Here is a 22,631-nt window from a genome sequence, read left to right as displayed (position 1 = left end):
TTGCAATGTAACGAATATTCGTGAGTTGTAACCAGCTTGGAAAAATCGTAACTTTTCGCCGCCTTTGCCGATAAGATTCCCCTTCCTTACACCTTTAGAGTTACTTTCTCGTTGTACCGCGAGAATAAGAGACGCCTCGAAAAGTCAGCGGCGGACGACCATGTTTTTCATCGAGGTCACGTGCGATAATACACCTGGTGGATCAAGCAGTTGATAGATGCAGATGTTAGAGGAGGAATCTCTTCATTTGAAAACAACAAGCATACATGCGAAAAGAACTGTTTGTTCCGATATCCGTAAGTATCGCGAGAATAGGAGACGCCAGTATAATAACCACATGAACACGTTGATGTTTCCGACATATGTCGACTGTATCTGTCTGGGATTAGATCACTACAGTCGAGCTTGGGGCGACAATGGATGATTTGACAAAAGTTAGTCCCAAAACTTAAATCACAATTTTCATATTTGCTGGAATATTGCTAAAAGCGGCATAGAACTTAACTCATTCAATCATTATTATTAGGTCTCTTTTATGGATGTACTCATCGCAAAATGTGTTTCTGTCTTCTATCCTTAGCTGACACCGCCCAGTCTACTTCAGCTGACTCCACTACTACAAATGACCCTGACACCGCCACTAATTCTACGCTGGTTGATCCATTCACAAAAGTCAGGGACACGGCGGCTGATGTTACTACTGTTTCATTTCCAAGGACCACAAGTTATCCCATCACATCAGCTATGACATCTACTACCACAGCTGGCGCCATCTCATCAACTATCACAGTTGACTCCGTCACGGTTACACCCGCAAATGACGCCATCACATCTACTGCCACAGCTGAGGAAACAGCTACTTCCACAGCTGACGTTACTGCTGTAACAGCTGACGCCATCACGTCTACTGCAACATCTGATCATACAGCTACAACAACTGCCAAAACCGATACCACCATATCTACCAACACAGCTGACACTGCACCTACTACAACAACTGATACCACCAGATCTACTAGTACAACTGATGTAATCTTATCTACTGGCACAACTGATGCCACCACATCTACTGGCACACCTGACACCACCACATCTACTGGCACAACTGATGCCACCACATCTACTGCCACAACTGATGCCACCACATCTACTGCCACAACTGATGCCACCACATCTACTGGAACAACTGATGCCACCGCATCTACTGGCACACCTGCTGCCACCACATCTACTAGCACAACTGATGTAACCTTATCTACTGGCACAACTGATGCCACCACATCTACTGGCACACCTGATCCCACCACATCGAGTGGCAAAAATGAAACCACCACATCGACTGGGACAGCTAATACCACCACCTCTACTACAGCAACTGATACCACCCCATCTACTGGCACAACTGATACCACCACCTCTACTACAACAACTGATACCACCCCATCTACCGGCACAACTCATACCACCACACCTACTACCAGAACCAATACCACCACATCTACTGGCACAGCTGATACCACCACATCGACTGGCACAACTAATACCACAACATCTACTGGCACAACTGATGCCATCACATCTACTGGATCACCTGATACCACCGCATCGACTGGCACAACCGATATCACCACATTCACTAGCACAACTGATGACACCACATCTACTGCGACAGCCAATGACACCACATCTACTGCTACAACTGATACCAAAACATATACTGGCACAACTGATACCACCACCGCTACTACAGCAACTGATACCACCACATCTACTGCGACAGCCAGTGACACCACATCAACTGGCACAGCTGATACCACCACATCTACTGGCATAACTCACACCACCACATCTACTATCACAACCAATACCACCTCATCCACTGGCAAAACTGACAGGACCACATCTACTACAGCGACTGATACAACCGCATCGAATGCCACAACTGATACCACCACATTGACTAGGAGAACTGATACCACCACATCTACTGGCACACCTGATGCCATCACATCGACTGGGACAGCTGATGCCACTACATCGACTGGTACAACTGATGGCACCACATCGACTGGTACAACTAATACCACCACATTGACTGGCACAACTGATACCACCACAACTGATACCACCACATCGGCTCACACAGCTGATACCGCAACATCTACTGACAAAACTGATGGAACCACCTCTACTACAGCAGCTGATTCAACCAAATCTACTGGTACAACTGATACCACCACATCTACTGGCACAGCTGATGCCACCACATCGACTGGCACAGCTCATACCAATCCATATACTACCACAACTGATGCCACCATATCTACTGGCACAACTGACGCCACCACATCTACTAGCACAACTGACACCACTACATCTACTGGCACAACTGATACCACCACATCTACTGGCACCACCGATGCCACCACATCGACGGCCACCACCGATGCCACCACATCTACTGGCACAACTGATGCAATCACATCTACTGGCACCACTGATGTCATCACATCTACTGGCACAACTGACACCACCACATCTACTGGCACAACTGATGCCATCACATCTACTGGCACAACTGATGCCATCACATCTACTGGCACAACTGATACTACCACATCTACTGGCACAACTGATGCCATCACATTTACTGGCACAACTGATACCACCACATCTACTGGCACAACTGATACCACCACATCTACTGGAACAGCTGATGCCAGCACAGTTACTGGCACAACTGATACCTCCACATCTACTGGCACAGCTGATACCACCACATCTACAACAGCTGACTCCATCACGTCTACTGCAACACCTAAAAATACAGCTACAATAACTGCAAAAACTGATACCACAATATCTACCAACACACCTCACACTGCACCTACTACAACAACTGATACCACCACATCTACTAGCACAACTGATGTAACCTTATCTACTGGCACAACTGATACCACCACATCTACTAGCACAACTGATGTAACCTTCTCTCCTGCCACAACTGACGCCACCACATCCACTGGCACACCTGACACCACCACATCGAGCGACACAAATGAAACCACCACATCGACTGGGACAGCTAATGTCACCACATTTACTGCCACAGCTGATAACACCACATCTACTGGCACACCTGATGCCATCACATCGACTGGGACAACTGATGGCACCACATCGACTGGTACAACTAATACCACCACATTGACTGGCACAACTGATACCACCACAACTGATACCACCACATCGGCTCACACAGCTGATACCGCAACATCTACTGACACAACTGATGGAACTACCTCTACTACAGCAACTGATTCAATCAAATCTAGTGGTACAACTGATACCACCACATCTACTGGCACAGCTGATACCACCACATCGACTGGCACAGCTCATACCAATCCATATACTACCACAACTGATGCCACCATATCTACTGGCACAACTGACGCCACCACATCTACTAGCACAACTGATACCACTACATCTACTGGCACAACTGATGCCATCACATCTACTGGCACCACTGATACCACCACATCTACTAGCACCACAGACGCCACCACATCGACTACCACCACTGATACCACCACATCCACTGGCACAACTGATGCCATCACATCTACTGGCACCACTGATGTCATCACATCTACTGCCACAACTGACACAACCACATCTACTGACAAAACTGATGCCATCACATCTACTGGCACAACTGATGCCATCACATTTACTGGCACAACTGATACCACCACATCTACTGGCACAACTGACACCACCCCATCTACTGGCACAGCTAATGCCATCACATTTACTGGCACAACTGATACCACCCCATCTACTGGCACAACTGATTCAATCACATTTACTGGCACAACTGACACCACCACATCTACTGGCACAACAGATGCCATCACATCTACTGGCACAACCGATACCACCACATCTACTGGCACAACTGATGCCACCACATCTACTGGCATAACTCATACCACCACATCTACCGGCACAGCTGATACCACCACATCTACAGGCACAGCTGATACCACCACATCTACAGCCACAACTGATACCACTACGGCTACTACAGCAACTGATACCACTGCATCGATCGCGACTGGCACAACCGATATCACCACATTGACTAGCACAACTGATGGCACCACATCTACTGCGACAGCCAATGACACCACATCTACTGCTACAACCGAAACCACCACGTATACTGGCACAACTGATACCACCACCGCTACTACAGCGACTGATACCACCGCATCGACTGGTACAACTAATACCACCACATTGACTGGCACAACTGATGCCACCACATCCACTGAGACAACCAATGACACCACATCTACAACAGCTGACGCCATCACCACTACTGCAACATCTGATCATACAGCTACAACAACTCCCAAAACTGATACCACCATATCTACCAACACAGCTGACACTGCACCCACTACAACAACTGATACCACCAGATCTGCTAGCACAACTGATGTCACCTTATCTACTGGCACAACTGATGCCACCACATCGAGTGGCACAAATCAAACCACTACATCGACTGGGACAGCTAATGCCAAGACATTTACTGCCACAGCTGATACCACCACATCTACTCTCAAAACTGATACCACCACATCCACTGGCACAGCTGATACCACCACATCTACAACAGCTGACGCCTTCACGTCTACTGCAACACCTGAAAATACAGCTACAATAACTGCAAAAACTGATGCCACAATATCTACCAACACAGCTGACACTGCACCTACTACAACAACTGACACCACCACATCTACTAGCACAACTGATGTAACCTTATCTACTGGCAAAACTGATCCAACCTTATCTACTAGCACAACGGATACCACCACATCTACTAGCACAACTGATGTAACCTTATCTACTGCCACAACTGATGTAACCTTATCTACTGGCACACCTGACACCACCACATCGAGCGACACAAATGAAACCACCACATCGACTGGGACAGCTAATTACACCACATTTACTACCACAGCTGATAACACCACATCTACTGTCACAGCTGATACCACCGCATCTACTGGGACAGCTGATGCCACAACATCGACTGGCACAGCTGATACCTCCGCATATACTACCACAACTGAGACCACCACATCGACTGGCACAACTGATACCACCACATCTACTGGCACAACTGATACCACCACATCTACTCGCACAACTGATACTACCACATCTACAGCCACAGTTGATGCCACAACATCTACTGGAACAACTCATACAACCACACCTACTACCACAACCAATACCACCACATCTACAGGCACAACTGATGCCAGCACATCGACTGGCACCATTATTACCACCACATCTACTGGCACAACTGATACCACGACATCTACTGGCACAAGTGATACCACCATATCTACTGGCACAACTGATACCACTACGGCTACTACAGCAACTAATACCACTGCATCGTCTGGCACAACCGATATCACCACATTGACTACCACAACTGATGGCACCACATCTACTGCGACAACCAATAACACCACACCTACTGCTACAACCGATACCACCACGTATACTGGTACAACTGATAGCACCACATCTACTACAGCGACTGCTACCACCACATCTACTCCGACAGCCAGTGACACCACATCAACTGGTACAGCTAATACCTCCACATCTACTAGAACAACTGATAGCACCACATCTACTACAGCGACTGCTACCACCACAGGGACTGGAACAACTAATACCACCACATTGACTGGCACAACTGATACCACCACTACTGATACCACCACATCGGTTCACGCAGCTGATACCAATACATCTGCTGACACAACTGATGGCACCACCTCTACTACAGCAACTGATGCCACCACATCTACTGGTACAACATATACCACCATATCGACTGGCACAACTGATGCCATCTCATCTACTGAGACAACCAATGACACCACATCTGCAACAGCAGACGCCATCACGTCTACTGCAGCATCTCCTCATACAGCTACAACTACTGCCAAAACTGATACCACCATTTCTACCAACACCGCTGAGACTGCGACTACTACAACAACTGATATCACCACATCTACTAGCACAAATGATGTATCCTTATCTACTGCCACAAGTGACACCACCACATCTACTACCACAACTAATGTGACCTTATCTACTGGCAAAACTGATCTAAACTTATCTACTGCCACAACTGATACCACCACATCTACTAGCACAACTGATGTAACATTTTCTACTGACACAACTGATACCACCACATCTACTAGCACAGCTGATATAACCTTATCTACTGACACACCTGACACCACCACATCTAGCAACACAAATCAAACCACCACATCGACTGGGACAGCTAATGCCACCACATTTACACCGCCAGATGATACCACCACATCGACTGGTACAACTAACACCACCACATTGACTGGCACAACTGACACCACCACAACTGATACCACCACATCCTTATCTACTGGCACAATTGATACCACCACATCTACTAGCACAACTGATGTAACCTTATCTACTGGCAAAACTGATCTAACCTTATCTACTGGCACAACTGATGCCACCACATCTACTAGCACAACTGATGTAACCTTATCTACTGCCACAACTGATGTAACCTTATCTACTGGCACAACTGAAACCACCACATCTACTAGCACAACTGATGTAAACTTCTCTCCTGCCACAACTGATGCCACTACATCGACTGGTACAACTAATACCACCACATTGACTGGCACAACTGATACCACCACAACTGATACCACCACATCGGCTCACACAGCTGATACCGCAACATCTACTGACACAACTGATGGAACCACCTCTACTACAGCAACTGATTCAATCAACTCTACTGGTACAACTGACACCACCACATCTACTGGCACAGCTGATACCACCACATCGACTGGCACAGCTCATACCAATCCATATACTACCACAACTGATGCCACCATATCTACTGGCACAACTGATGCCACCACATTTACTAGGACAACTGATACCACTACATCTACTGGCACAACTGATGCCATCACATCTACTGGCACCACTGATGCCACCACATCTACTGGCACCACCGATGCCACCACATCGACTACCACCACTGATACCACCACATCTACTGGCACAACTGACACCACCACATCTACTGACACAACTGATGCCATCATATCTACTGGCACAACTGATGCCATCACATCTACTGGCACAACTGATGCTACCACATCCACTGGCACAACTGATGCCATCACATTTACTGGCACAACTGATACCACCACATCTACTGGCACAACTGACACCACCCCATCTACTGGCACAGCTCATGCCATCACATTTACTGACACAACTGATACCACCACATCTACTGGCACAACTGATGCCATCACATTTACTGGCACAACTGATGCCACCACATCTACTGGCACAACAGATGCCATCACATCTACTGGCACAACTGATTCCACCACATCTACTGGCACAACTGATGCCACCACATCTACTGGCATAACTGATTCCACCACATCTACTGGCACACCTGACACCACCACATCTACAGGCACAGCTGATACCACCACATCTACAGCCACAACTGATACCACTACGGCTACTACAGCAACTGATACCACTGCATCGATCGCGACTGGCACAACCGATATCACCACATTGACTAGCACAACTGATGGCACCACATCTACTGCGACAGCCAATGACACCACATCTACTGCTACAACCGATACCACCACGTATACTGGTACAACTGATAGCACCACATCTACTACAGCGACTGCTACCACCACATCTACTCCGACAGCCAGTGACACCACATCAACTGGTACAGCTAATACCTCCACATCTACTAGAACAACTGATAGCACCACATCTACTACAGCGACTGCTACCACCACAGGGACTGGAACAACTAATACCACCACATTGACTGGCACAACTGATACCACCACTACTGATACCACCACATCGGTTCACGCAGCTGATACCAATACATCTGCTGACACAACTGATGGCACCACCTCTACTACAGCAACTGATGCCACCACATCTACTGGTACAACATATACCACCATATCGACTGGCACAACTGATGCCATCTCATCTACTGAGACAACCAATGACACCACATCTGCAACAGCAGACGCCATCACGTCTACTGCAGCATCTCCTCATACAGCTACAACTACTGCCAAAACTGATACCACCATTTCTACCAACACCGCTGAGACTGCGACTACTACAACAACTGATATCACCACATCTACTAGCACAAATGATGTATCCTTATCTACTGCCACAAGTGACACCACCACATCTACTACCACAACTAATGTGACCTTATCTACTGGCAAAACTGATCTAAACTTATCTACTGCCACAACTGATACCACCACATCTACTAGCACAACTGATGTAACATTTTCTACTGACACAACTGATACCACCACATCTACTAGCACAGCTGATGTAACCTTATCTACTGACACACCTGACACCACCACATCTAGCAACACAAATCAAACCACCACATCGACTGGGACAGCTAATGCCACCACATTTACACCGCCAGATGATACCACCACATCGACTGGTACAACTAACACCACCACATTGACTGGCACAACTGACACCACCACAACTGATACCACCACATCCTTATCTACTGGCACAATTGATACCACCACATCTACTAGCACAACTGATGTAACCTTATCTACTGGCAAAACTGATCTAACCTTATCTACTGGCACAACTGATGCCACCACATCTACTAGCACAACTGATGTAACCTTATCTACTGCCACAACTGATGTAACCTTATCTACTGGCACAACTGAAACCACCACATCTACTAGCACAACTGATGTAAACTTCTCTCCTGCCACAACTGATGCCACTACATCGACTGGTACAACTAATACCACCACATTGACTGGCACAACTGATACCACCACAACTGATACCACCACATCGGCTCACACAGCTGATACCGCAACATCTACTGACACAACTGATGGAACCACCTCTACTACAGCAACTGATTCAATCAACTCTACTGGTACAACTGACACCACCACATCTACTGGCACAGCTGATACCACCACATCGACTGGCACAGCTCATACCAATCCATATACTACCACAACTGATGCCACCATATCTACTGGCACAACTGATGCCACCACATCTACTAGGACAACTGATACCACTACATCTACTGGCACAACTGATGCCATCACATCTACTGGCACCACTGATGCCACCACATCTACTGGCACCACCGATGCCACCACATCGACTACCACCACTGATACCACCACATCTACTGGCACAACTGACACCACCACATCTACTGACACAACTGATGCCATCATATCTACTGGCACAACTGATGCCATCACATCTACTGGCACAACTGATGCTACCACATCCACTGGCACAACTGATGCCATCACATTTACTGGCACAACTGATACCACCACATCTACTGGCACAACTGACACCACCCCATCTACTGGCACAGCTCATGCCATCACATTTACTGACACAACTGATACCACCACATCTACTGGCACAACTGATGCCATCACATTTACTGGCACAACTGATGCCACCACATCTACTGGCACAACAGATGCCATCACATCTACTGGCACAACTGATTCCACCACATCTACTGGCACAACTGATGCCACCACATCTACTGGCATAACTGATACCACCACATCTACTGGCACACCTGACACCACCACATCTACAGGCACAGCTGATACCACCACATCTACAGCCACAACTGATACCACTACGGCTACTACAGCAACTGATACCACTGCATCGATCGCGACTGGCACAACCGATATCACCACATTGACTAGCACAACTGATGGCACCACATCTACTGCGACAGCCAATGACACCACATCTACTGCTACAACCGAAACCACCACGTATACTGGCACAACTGATACCACCACCGCTACTACAGCGACTGATACCACCGCATCGAGTGGTACAACTAATACCACCACATTGACTGGCACAACTGATGCCACCACATCCACTGAGACAACCAATGACACCACATCTACAACAGCTGACGCCATCACGTCTACTGCAACATCTCATCATACAGCTACAACAACTCCCAAAACTGATACCACCACATCTACCAACACAGCTGACACTGCACCCACTACAACAACTGACACCATCAGATCTACTAGCACAACTGATGTCACCTTATCTACTGGCACAACTGATGCCACCACATCGAGTGGCACAAATCAAACCACTACATCGACTGGGACAGCTAATGCCAAGACATTTACTGCCACAGCTGATACCACCACATCTACTGGCACAGCTGATACCACCACATCTACAACAACTGACGCCATCACGTCTACTGCAACACCTGAAAATACAGCTACAATAACTGCAAAAACTGATGCCACAATATCTACCAACACAGCTGACACTGCACCTACTACAACAACTGATACCACCACATCTACTAGCACAACTGATGTAACCTTATCTACTGGCACAACTGATACCACCACATCTACTAGCACAACTGATGTAACCTTATCTACTGGCAAAACAGATCTAACCTTATCTACTGGCACAACTGATGCCACCACATCTACTAGCACAACTGATGTAACCATATCTACTGCCAAAACTGATGTAACCTTTTCTACTGGCGCACCTGATACCACCACATCTACTAGCACAACTGATGTAACCTTCTCTCCTGCCACAACTGAGACCACCACATCGACTGGCACAACTGATACCACGACATCTACTACAGTAACTGATACCACCACATCTACTGGCACAACTGACACCACCACATCTACTCGCACAACTGATACTACCACATCCACAGCCACAGTTGATGCCACAACATCTACTGGAACAACTCATGCAACCACACCTACTACCACAACCAATACCACGACATCTACAGGCACAACTGATGGCATCACATTTACTGGCACAACTGATACCACCACATCTACTGGCACAACAGATGCCATCACATCTACTGGCACACCTGACACCACCACATCTACAGGCACAGCTGATGCCACCACATCTACAGCCACAACTGATACCACTACGGCTACTACAGCAACTGATACCACTGCATCGATCGCGACTGGCACAACCGATATCACCACATTGACTAGCACAACTGATGGCACCACATCTACTGCGACAGCCAATGACACCACATCTACTGCTACAACCGATACCACCACGTATACTGGCACAACTGATACCACCACCGCTACTACAGCGACTGATACCACCGCATCGAGTGGTACAACTAATACCACCACATTGACTGGCACAACTGATGCCACCACATCCACTGAGACAACCAATGACACCACATCTACAACAGCTGACGCCATCACGTCTACTGCAACATCTCATCATACAGCTACAACAACTCCCAAAACTGATACCACCACATCTACCAACACAGCTGACACTGCACCCACTACAACAACTGATACCATCAGATCTACTAGCACAACTGATGTCACCTTATCTACTGGCACAACTGATGCCACCACATCGAGTGGCACAAATCAAACCACTACATCGACTGGGACAGCTAATGCCAAGACATTTACTGCCACAGCTGATACCACCACATCTACTGGCACAGCTGATACCACCACATCTACAACAACTGACGCCATCACGTCTACTGCAACACCTGAAAATACAGCTACAATAACTGCAAAAACTGATGCCACAATATCTACCAACACAGCTGACACTGCACCTACTACAACAACTGATACCACCACATCTACTAGCACAACTGATGTAACCTTATCTACTGGCACAACTGATACCACCACATCTACTAGCACAACTGATGTAACCTTATCTACTGGCAAAACAGATCTAACCTTATCTACTGGCACAACGGATGCCACCACATCTACTAGCACAACTGATGTAACCATATCTACTGCCAAAACTGATGTAACCTTTTCTACTGGCACACCTGATACCACCACATCTACTAGCACAACTGATGTAACCTTCTCTCCTGCCACAACTGAGACCACCACATCGACTGGCACAACTGATACCACGACATCTACTACAGTAACTGATACCACCACATCTACTGGCACAACTGACACCACCACATCTACTCGCACAACTGATACTACCACATCCACAGCCACAGTTGATGCCACAACATCTACTGGAACAACTCATGCAACCACACCTACTACCACAACCAATACCACGACATCTACAGGCACAACTGATGGCATCACATTTACTGGCACAACTGATACCACCACATCTACTGGCACAACAGATGCCATCACATCTACTGGCACAACTGATACCACCACATCTACTGGCACAACTGACGCCAACACATCTACTGGCATAACTGATGCCACAACATCTACTGGCACAACTGATACCACCACATCTACTGGCACACCTGACACCACCACATCTACAGGCACAGCTGATGCCACCACATCTACAGCCACAACTGATACCACTACGGCTACTACAGCAACTGATACCACTGCATCGATCGCGACTGGCACAACCGATATCACCACATTGACTAGCACAACTGATGGCACCACATCTACTGCGACAGCCAATGACACCACATCTACTGCTACAACCGAAACCACCACGTATACTGGCACAACTGATACCACCACCGCTACTACAGCGACTGATACCACCGCATCGAGTGGTACAACTAATACCACCACATTGACTGGCACAACTGATGCCACCACATCCACTGAGACAACCAATGACACCACATCTACAACAGCTGACGCCATCACGTCTACTGCAACATCTCATCATACAGCTACAACAACTCCCAAAACTGATACCACCACATCTACCAACACAGCTGACACTGCACCCACTACAACAACTGATACCATCAGATCTACTAGCACAACTGATGTCACCTTATCTACTGCCACAACTGATGCCACCACATCGAGTGGCACAAATCAAACCACCACATCGACTGGGACAGCTAATGCCAAGACATTTACTGCCACAGCTGATACCACCACATCGACTGTCAAAGCTGATACCACCACATCTACTGGCACAACTGATACCACCACATCTACAACAGCTGACGCCATCACGTCTACTCCAACACCTGAAAATACAGCTACAATAACTGCAAAAACTGATGCCACAATATCTACCAACACAGCTGACACTGCACCTACTACAACAACTGTTACCACCGCATCTACTAGCACAACTGATGTAGCCTTATCTACTGGCACAACTGATACCACCACATCTACTAGCACAACTGATGTAACCTTATCTACTGCCACAACTGATGTAACCTTTTCTACTGGCACAACTGATACCACCACATCTACTAGCACAACTGATGCAACCTTCTCTCCTGCCACAACTGAGACCACCACATCGACTGGCACAACTGATACCACGACATCTACTACAGTAACTGATACCACCACATCTACTGGCACAACTGACACCACCACATCTACTCGCACAACTGATGCTACCACATCTACAGCCACAGTTGATGCCACAACATCTACTGGAACAACTCATACAACCACACCTACTACCACAACCAATACCACCACATCTACAGGCACAACTGATGCCAGCACATCGACTGGCACCATTGATACCACCACATCTACTGGCACAACTGATAGCACGACATCTACTGGCACAACTGATACCACCGTATCTACTGGCACAACTGATACCACTACGGCTACTACAGCAACTAATACCACTGCATCGACTGGCACAACCGATATCACCACATTGACTACCACAACTGATGGCACCACATCTACTGGTACAACTGATACCACCACATCTACAGGCACAACTGATGCCACCACATCTACTGGCACAACTGATACCACCACATCTACTGGCACAACTGATGCCACCACATCTACTGGCACAACTGATACCACCACCGCTCCTACAGCAACTGATACCACCACATCTACTGGTACAACATATACTACCATATCGACTGGCACAACTGATGCCACCACATCCACTGAGACAACCAATGACACCACATCTACAACGGCTGACGCCATCACGTCTACTGCAACATCTGATCATACAGCTACAACAACTGCCAAAACTGATACCACCACATCTACCAACACAGCTGACACTGCACCCACTACAACAACTGATACCATCAGATCTACTAGCACAACTGATGTCACCTTATCTACTGGCACAACTGATGCCACCACATCGAGTGGCACAAATCAAACCACTACATCGACTGGGACAGCTAATGCCAAGACATTTACTGCCACAGCTGATACCACCACATCTACTGGCACAGCTGATACCACCACATCTACAACAACTGACGCCATCACGTCTACTGCAACACCTGATCATACAGCTACAACAACTGCCAAAACTGATACCACAATATCTACCAACACAGCTGACACTGCACCTACTACAACAACTGATACCACCACATCTACTAGCACAACTGATGTAACCTTATCTACCGGCACAACTGATACCTCCACCTCTACTACAGCAACTGATACCACCAGATCTATTGGAACAACTGATACCACCGTATCGACTGGCGCAACCGATATCACCACATTGACTAGCACAACTGATGGCACCACATCTACTGCGACAGCCAATGACACCACATCTACTGCTACAACCGATACCACCACGTATACTGGTACAACTGATAGCACAACATCTACTACAGCGACTGCTACCACCACATCTACTCCGACAGCCAGTGACACCACATCAACTGGTACAGCTAATACCTCCACATCTACTAGCACAACTGATAGCACCACATCTACTACAGCGACTGCTACCACCACAGGGACTGGTACAACTAATACCACTACACTGACTGGCACAACTGATACCACCACTACTGATACTACTACATCGGTTCACGCAGCTGATACCAATACATCTGCTGACACAACTGATGGCACCACCTCTACTACAGCAACTGATGCCACCATATCTACTGCCACAACTGATACCACCACATCTACTGGTACAACATATACCATCATATCGACTGGCACAACTGATGCCATCTCATCTACTAACACAATCAATGACACCACATCTACAACAGATGACGCCATCACGTCTACTACAACACCTGAAAGCACAGCTACTTCCACAGTTGACGTTTTTGCTGCAACAGCAGACGCCATCACGTCTACTGCAACATCTGATCATACAGCTGCAACTACTGCCAAAACTGATACCACCATATCTACCAACACCGCTGAGACTGCGACTACTACAACAACTGATATCACCACATCTACTAGCACAACTGATGTATCCTTATCTACTGCCACAACCGATACCACCACATCTACTAGCACAACTAATGTGACCTTATCTACTGGCAAAACTGATCTAACCTTATCTACTGCCACAACTGATACCACCACATCTACTAGCACAACTGATGTAACATTTTCTACTGACACAACTGATACCACCACATTTACTAGCACAACTGATGTAACCTTATCTACTGACACACCTGACACAACCACATCTAGCAACACAAATCAAACCACCACATCGACTGGGACAGCTAATGCCACCACATTTACTGCGCCAGCTGATACCACCACATCTACTGGCACAGCTGATACCACCGCACCTACTGGTACAGCTGATACCACCACACCTACTACAACAACCAAAACCACCTCATACACTGGCACAACTGATACCGCCACCTCTACTACAGCAACTGATACCACCAGATCTACTAGCACAACTAATACCATCACATCTACTGGCACAACTGATACCACCGTATGGACTGCCGCAACCGATATCACCACATTGACTAGCACAACTGATGGCACCACATCTACTGCGACAGTCAATGACACCACATCTACTTCTACAACTGATACCACATCTGGCACAACTGATACCACCACCGCTACTACAGCAACTGATACCACCACATCTACTGCGACAGCCAGTGACACAACATCAACTGGCACAACTGATGCCACAACATCTACTGGCATAACTCATACCAAAACATCTACTACCACAACCAATACCACCTCATCCACTGGCACAACTGATAGCACCACATCTACTACAGCGACTGATACCACCGCATCGACTGGCACCACTAATACCACCACATCTACTAGCACAACTGATGCCATCACATCTACTGGCACCACTGATTCCACCACATCTACTGGCACAGCTGATACCACCTCATCTACTGGCACCAGTGATACCACCACATCTACTGGCACAACTGATGACACCACATCTACTGGTACAACTGATACCACCACATCTACTGGCACAACTGATGCCACCACATCTACTGGTACAACTGATACCACCACATCTACTGGCACAACTGATGCCACCACATCTACTGGCACAACTGATACCACCACCGCTCCTACAGCAACTGATACCACCACATCTACTGGTACAACACATACTACCACATCGACTGGCACAACTGATGCCACCACATCCACTGAGACAACCAATGACACCACATCTACAACGGCTGACGCCATCACGTCTACTGCAACATCTGATCATACAGCTACAACAACTGCCAAAACTGATACCACAATATCTACCAACACAGCTGACACTGCACGTACTACAACAACTGATACCACCACATCTTCTATCACAACTGATGTAACCTTCTCTACTGGCACAACTGACCCCACCACATCTACTGGCACACCTGACACCACCATATCGAGTGGCACAAATCAAACCACCACATCGACTGGGACAGCTAATGCCAAGACATTTACTGCCACAGCTGATACAACCACATCTACTGCCAAAACTGATACCACCCTATCTACTGCCACAACTGATACCACCACCGCTACTACAACAACTAATACCACCACATCTACTGGTACAACATATACCACCATATCGACTGGCACAACTGATACCACCACATCCACTGAGACAAACAATGACACCACATCTACAACAGCTGAAGCCATCACGTCTACTACAACACCTGAAAATACAGCTACTTCCACAGCTGACGTTACTGCTGCAACAGCTGACGCCATCACGTCTACTGCAACATCTGATCATACAGCTACAACAACTGCCAAAACTGATACCACAATATCTACCAACACAGCTGACACTGCACCTGCTACAACAACTGATACCACCACATCTACTAGCACAACTGATGTAACCTTATCTACTGGCACAACTGATACCTCCACCTCTACTACAGCAACTGATACCACCAGATCTATTGGAACAACTGATACCACCGTATCGACTGGCGCAACCGATATCACCACATTGACTAGCACAGCTGATACCATCACATCTACTGCAACAGCTGATGCCACCACATCAACTGCCACAGCTGATATCACCACATCTACTAGCACAGCTGATACCATCACATCTACTGCCACAGCTGATGCCACCACATCTACTGCCACAGCTGATACCACCACATCTACTGCCACAGCTGATACCATCACATCTACTGCCACAGCTGATGCCACCACATCTGCTGCCACAGCTGATGCCACCACATCTACTGCCACAGCTGATACCATCACATCAACTGCCACAGCTGATACCACCACATCTACTAGCACAGCTGATACCATCACATCTACTGCCACAGCTGATACCACCACATCTACTGCCACAGCTGATACCACCACATCTACTGCCACAGCTGATACCACCACATCTTCTATCACAACTGATGTAGCCTTCTCTACTGGCACAACTGATCCCACCACATCTACTGGCACACCTGACACCACCACATCGAGTTGCACAAATCAAACCACCACATCGACTGGGACAGCTAATGCCAAGACATTTACTGCCACAGCTGATACAACCACATCTACTGGCACAACTGATACCACCCTATCTACTGGAACAACTGATGCCACCACCGCTACTACAACAACTAATACCACCACATCTACTGGTACAACATATACCACCACATCTACTGGCACAACTGATGCCATCACATCTACTGGCACCACTGATTCCACCACATCTACTGGCACAGCTGATACCACCTCATCTACTGGCACCAGTGATACCACCACATCTACTGGCACAACTGATGACACCACATCTACTGGTACAACTGATACCACCACATCTACTGGCACAACTGATGCCACCACATCTACTGGTACAACTGATACCACCACATCTACTGGCACAACTGATGCCACCACATCTACTGGCACAACTGATACCACCACCGCTCCTACAGCAACTGATACCACCACATCTACTGGTACAACACATACTACCACATCGACTGGCACAACTGATGCCACCACATCCACTGAGACAAACAATGACACCACATCTACAACAGCTGAAGCCATCACGTCTACTACAACACCTGAAAATACAGCTACTTCCACAGCTGACGTTACTGCTGCAACAGCTGACGCCATCACGTCTACTGCAACATCTGATCATACAGCTACAACAACTGCCAAAACTGATACCACAATATCTACCAACACAGCTGACACTGCACCTACTACAACAACTGATACCACCACATCTACTAGCACAACTGATGTAACCTTATCTACTGGCACAACTGATACCTCCACCTCTACTACAGCAACTGATACCACCAGATCTATTGGAACAACTGATACCACCGTATCGACTGGCGCAACCGATATCACCACATTGACTAGCACAACTGATGGCACCACATCTACTGCGACAGCCAATGCCACCACATCTACTTCTACAACTGATACCACAACATGTACTGGCACAGCTGATACCACCACATCAACTGCCACAGCTGATACCACCACATCTACTAGCACAGCTGATACCATCACATCTACTGCCACAGCTGATGCCACCACATCTACTGCCACAGCTGATACCACCACATCTACTGCCACAGCTGATGCCACCACATCAACTGCCACAGCTGATACCATCACATCTACTGCCACAGCTGATACCATCACATCTACTGCCACAGCTGATACCACCACATCTACTGCCACAGCTGATACCACCACATCTACTGCCACAGCTGATACCACCACATCTACTGCCACAGCTGATACCACCACATCTACTAGCACAGCTGATACCATCACATCTACTGCCACAGCTGATGCCACCACATCTACTGCCACAGCTGATACCACCACATCTACTGCCACAGCTGATACCACCACATCTACTGCCACAGCTGATGCCACCACATCTACTGCCACAGCTGATACCACCACATCAACTGCCACAGCTGATACCACCACATCTACTAGCACGGCTGATACCATCACATCTACTGCCACAGCTGATGCCATCACATCTACTGCCACAGCTGATACCACCGCATCTACTGCCACAGCTGATACCATCACATCTACTGCCACAGCTGATGCCATCACATCTACTGCCACAGCTGATACCACCGCATCTACTGCCACAGCTGATACCACCACATCTACTGCCACAGCTGATACCACCGCATCTAATGCCACAGCTGATGCCACCACATCTACTGCCACAGCTGATACCACCGCATCTACAGGCACAGCGTATCTTAAAACTACTACAACACCTGATGCCATCACCACATCTACCACCACAGCTGATGTTGAAACTGCTACCAGAGCTAATGGCATCACATCTACCACCACAGCTGATACCACCATACCTGCTGGCACAGCATATACAACCACATTTACTGCCACAGGTGATGCTTCAGATACTAACACAGCTGCTTCAACCACATCGACTGGCACAGCTATTGCTACATCAACTGCCACACCTAGTAACTTCACATCTACTACCACAGCTGATACCACCCCATCATCTGGGACAGCTGATACCACCTCATCTGACACTGCACCTACTACCACAGCTGGTGCCACCACATCTACTGGCACAGCTGCTGCAACTACTACCACAGCTGACACTACAAATAATACCACAGCTACGACCATCACAACTCACACTACTGCATCTACTACCACAGCTGATGCAATGACATATGCATCCACAGATGATACCACTGCATCTACTGGCACATCTGATGCTGCAACTACTACCACAGCTCATGCTATGACATCTGCTACCGCAGGTGATGCTACAGCTACTACCACAGCTGATACCATCACATCTACTGGCACACCTGATGCTGCAACTACTACCACAGGTGATGACTCCACATCTACTGCCATAGCTCACACTAAACCAACCACCACTTCCACTGCCACACCTGATGCTGCAACTACTACAACACCTGACTTTACAACTACGACCATCACAGATGATAATACCACATCTTCTACCACAACCGATACCACCACATCTACCGACACAGCTGATGCTGCAACTACTACCATAGCTGATACCAACACATCTACCGACACAGCTGATGCTGCAACTACTACCGTAGCTGATACTACAGCTAATGCCACAATTAGTGCTACATCAGAAACCACAACTACAGCTAATGCCACGACTACTGCTACATCTGATGCCACAAGTACAACTAATGCCTCGATTACCCCTGCGTCTGATACCACAACTACACCTAAAGCCATGAACACTGCCACATATGATACAACAACTACAGCTAACACCACGATTACCGCTACACCTGATACAACAACTAGGGTTAACGCCACGATTACTGCTACACATGATACAACAACTACTACAGCTAAAGCCACGATTACTGCTACACCTGATACAACAACTACAGTTAACGTCTCGACTACTGCTACATCTGATACTACAGCTAATGTCACGACTACTCCTACATTTCAAACCACAACTACACCTAACGCCACGATTACATCTACGTTTGATACCACAACTGCACCTAATGGCACAACTACTGCTACATCAGATGCCACCACAACAGGTAAAGCCATGACTACTGCAACATCTGATACCACCACAACAGCTAAAGCCACGATTACTGCTACGTCTGATACAACAACTACAGCTATTGCCTTGACTACTGCGATATCTACTACAACTACATCTAACACCATGACTACTTCTACGTCTGATACAACAACTACAGCTATTGCCTTGACTACTGCGATATCTACTACAACTACATCTAACACCATGACTACTTCTACGTCTGATACCACAACTACAGATAATGCCACGACTACATCTACATATACTCCAACTACACCAATCGCCACAACTACTGCCACATCTACTGCAACGACAGCTAATGCCATGACTACTGCCAGTTTTGATATCACAACTACAGCTAATGTCATGACTTCTACTTCACTAGAAACTGCAACTACACCTTATGCCACGGCTACTACCATCACAACTGTAGAAACCAGAACTGACACAACGTCTGACACAACTACAACTACTCGTGAAGCCACCACAGCTTCAGTCACCACAGTGTTTTCCAAGGCTGCAGCCGACAAAACTACAGCTACAGCCGGCACCACTACAGCTGTTGCTGACAAAACTACAGCTACAGCCGGCACCACTACAGCTGCTGCTGAAAAAACTAAAGCTACAGCCGGTACCACTACAGCTGCAGCTACAGCGAGTGCAACGTCAAAATCCGCACGAGAGATCTCCAGAACGTGTCTGTGTAGATGCCGTGACCAAATCGCAGCGCCCAGCAAACTTGAACAGGCAACAGGGAAAGCCAAAGAAATAACAGAAAAGTTACACGTTGATGTGAAATATTTAAACAAATATATTCTGCAGAGAAAAAGCCAAGACAACAAACGACCCTCTTCCGTCGTGATAGGAGGGACTTTTGTTATCATTGTAGCTATTCCTTTTGCAATAGCTGTGATGAGTGATGCTGCCCACTTTGTTAAATGGCTGTGTGAGATAAAAGACACACGTGTAAAGGACAGGCGCCGCGTGACTTAAGAAAAGCTGATTTGTTGTTTACGCCGCACTCAGCAATATTCCAGCTACATGGTGGTGGTCTGTAAATAATCGAGACTGGACCAGACAACCCAGTGATCGACAGCAGGAGCATCGATCTTCGTGGGGATACGATGGTTTGTGTCAACCGAGTCAGCGAGCCTGATCCTGTTAGTCACCTCTCACGACAAACATTGGCTGGTGAAGATCAGTTGTTTATCCCAGAGACAAGATGTCTTGTATCCCTGTGACAGACTATGTTTAAATAGCAAAAAACATATTCATAAATTGGTATCGCAATGCGTAACCATAATAGTATTATCCTCAACAGCAAAAGTGATGCAAATCTGTTTTTACATGTTTTTGAATAGAAGACATAAACGTACGCTTACTTTTATGAGATTTCTTTTTATCGAAACTTGCGGGGTTTCTTGCTGTTTATACAATGACATTGAAGCAAATCTACTTTTACAGCGATGGAAGTATATTTCGGAAATTTACTTCTTTCAAATTGTAATACACAA

At 47.1% G+C, this 22,631-nt stretch overlaps 1 protein-coding gene across 1 annotated transcript; it reads left to right on the top strand.

The window, feature by feature from the left end:
• The first annotated feature begins 555 nt into the window (after window positions 1-555).
• LOC137265040 (pneumococcal serine-rich repeat protein-like) lies at window positions 556-22,210 on the top strand. The gene is made up of 4 exons (XM_067800364.1): window positions 556-2,518; window positions 2,714-11,939; window positions 12,123-14,714; window positions 14,865-22,210. The coding sequence occupies exons 1-4, from the start codon at window positions 556-558 to the stop codon at window positions 22,108-22,110; spliced, it is 21,027 nt and encodes a 7,008-aa protein (XP_067656465.1). The 3' UTR covers window positions 22,111-22,210.
• The last annotated feature ends 421 nt before the right edge of the window (window positions 22,211-22,631 follow it).

The sequence above is a fragment of the Haliotis asinina genome, chromosome 15 (assembly GCF_037392515.1).
Source record: "Haliotis asinina isolate JCU_RB_2024 chromosome 15, JCU_Hal_asi_v2, whole genome shotgun sequence".
In the NCBI taxonomy this organism is placed as follows: domain Eukaryota; kingdom Metazoa; phylum Mollusca; class Gastropoda; order Lepetellida; family Haliotidae; genus Haliotis; species Haliotis asinina.
Note: the sequence above shows the minus strand (reverse complement) of the source record. Positions and strands in the feature narration are given on the sequence as shown.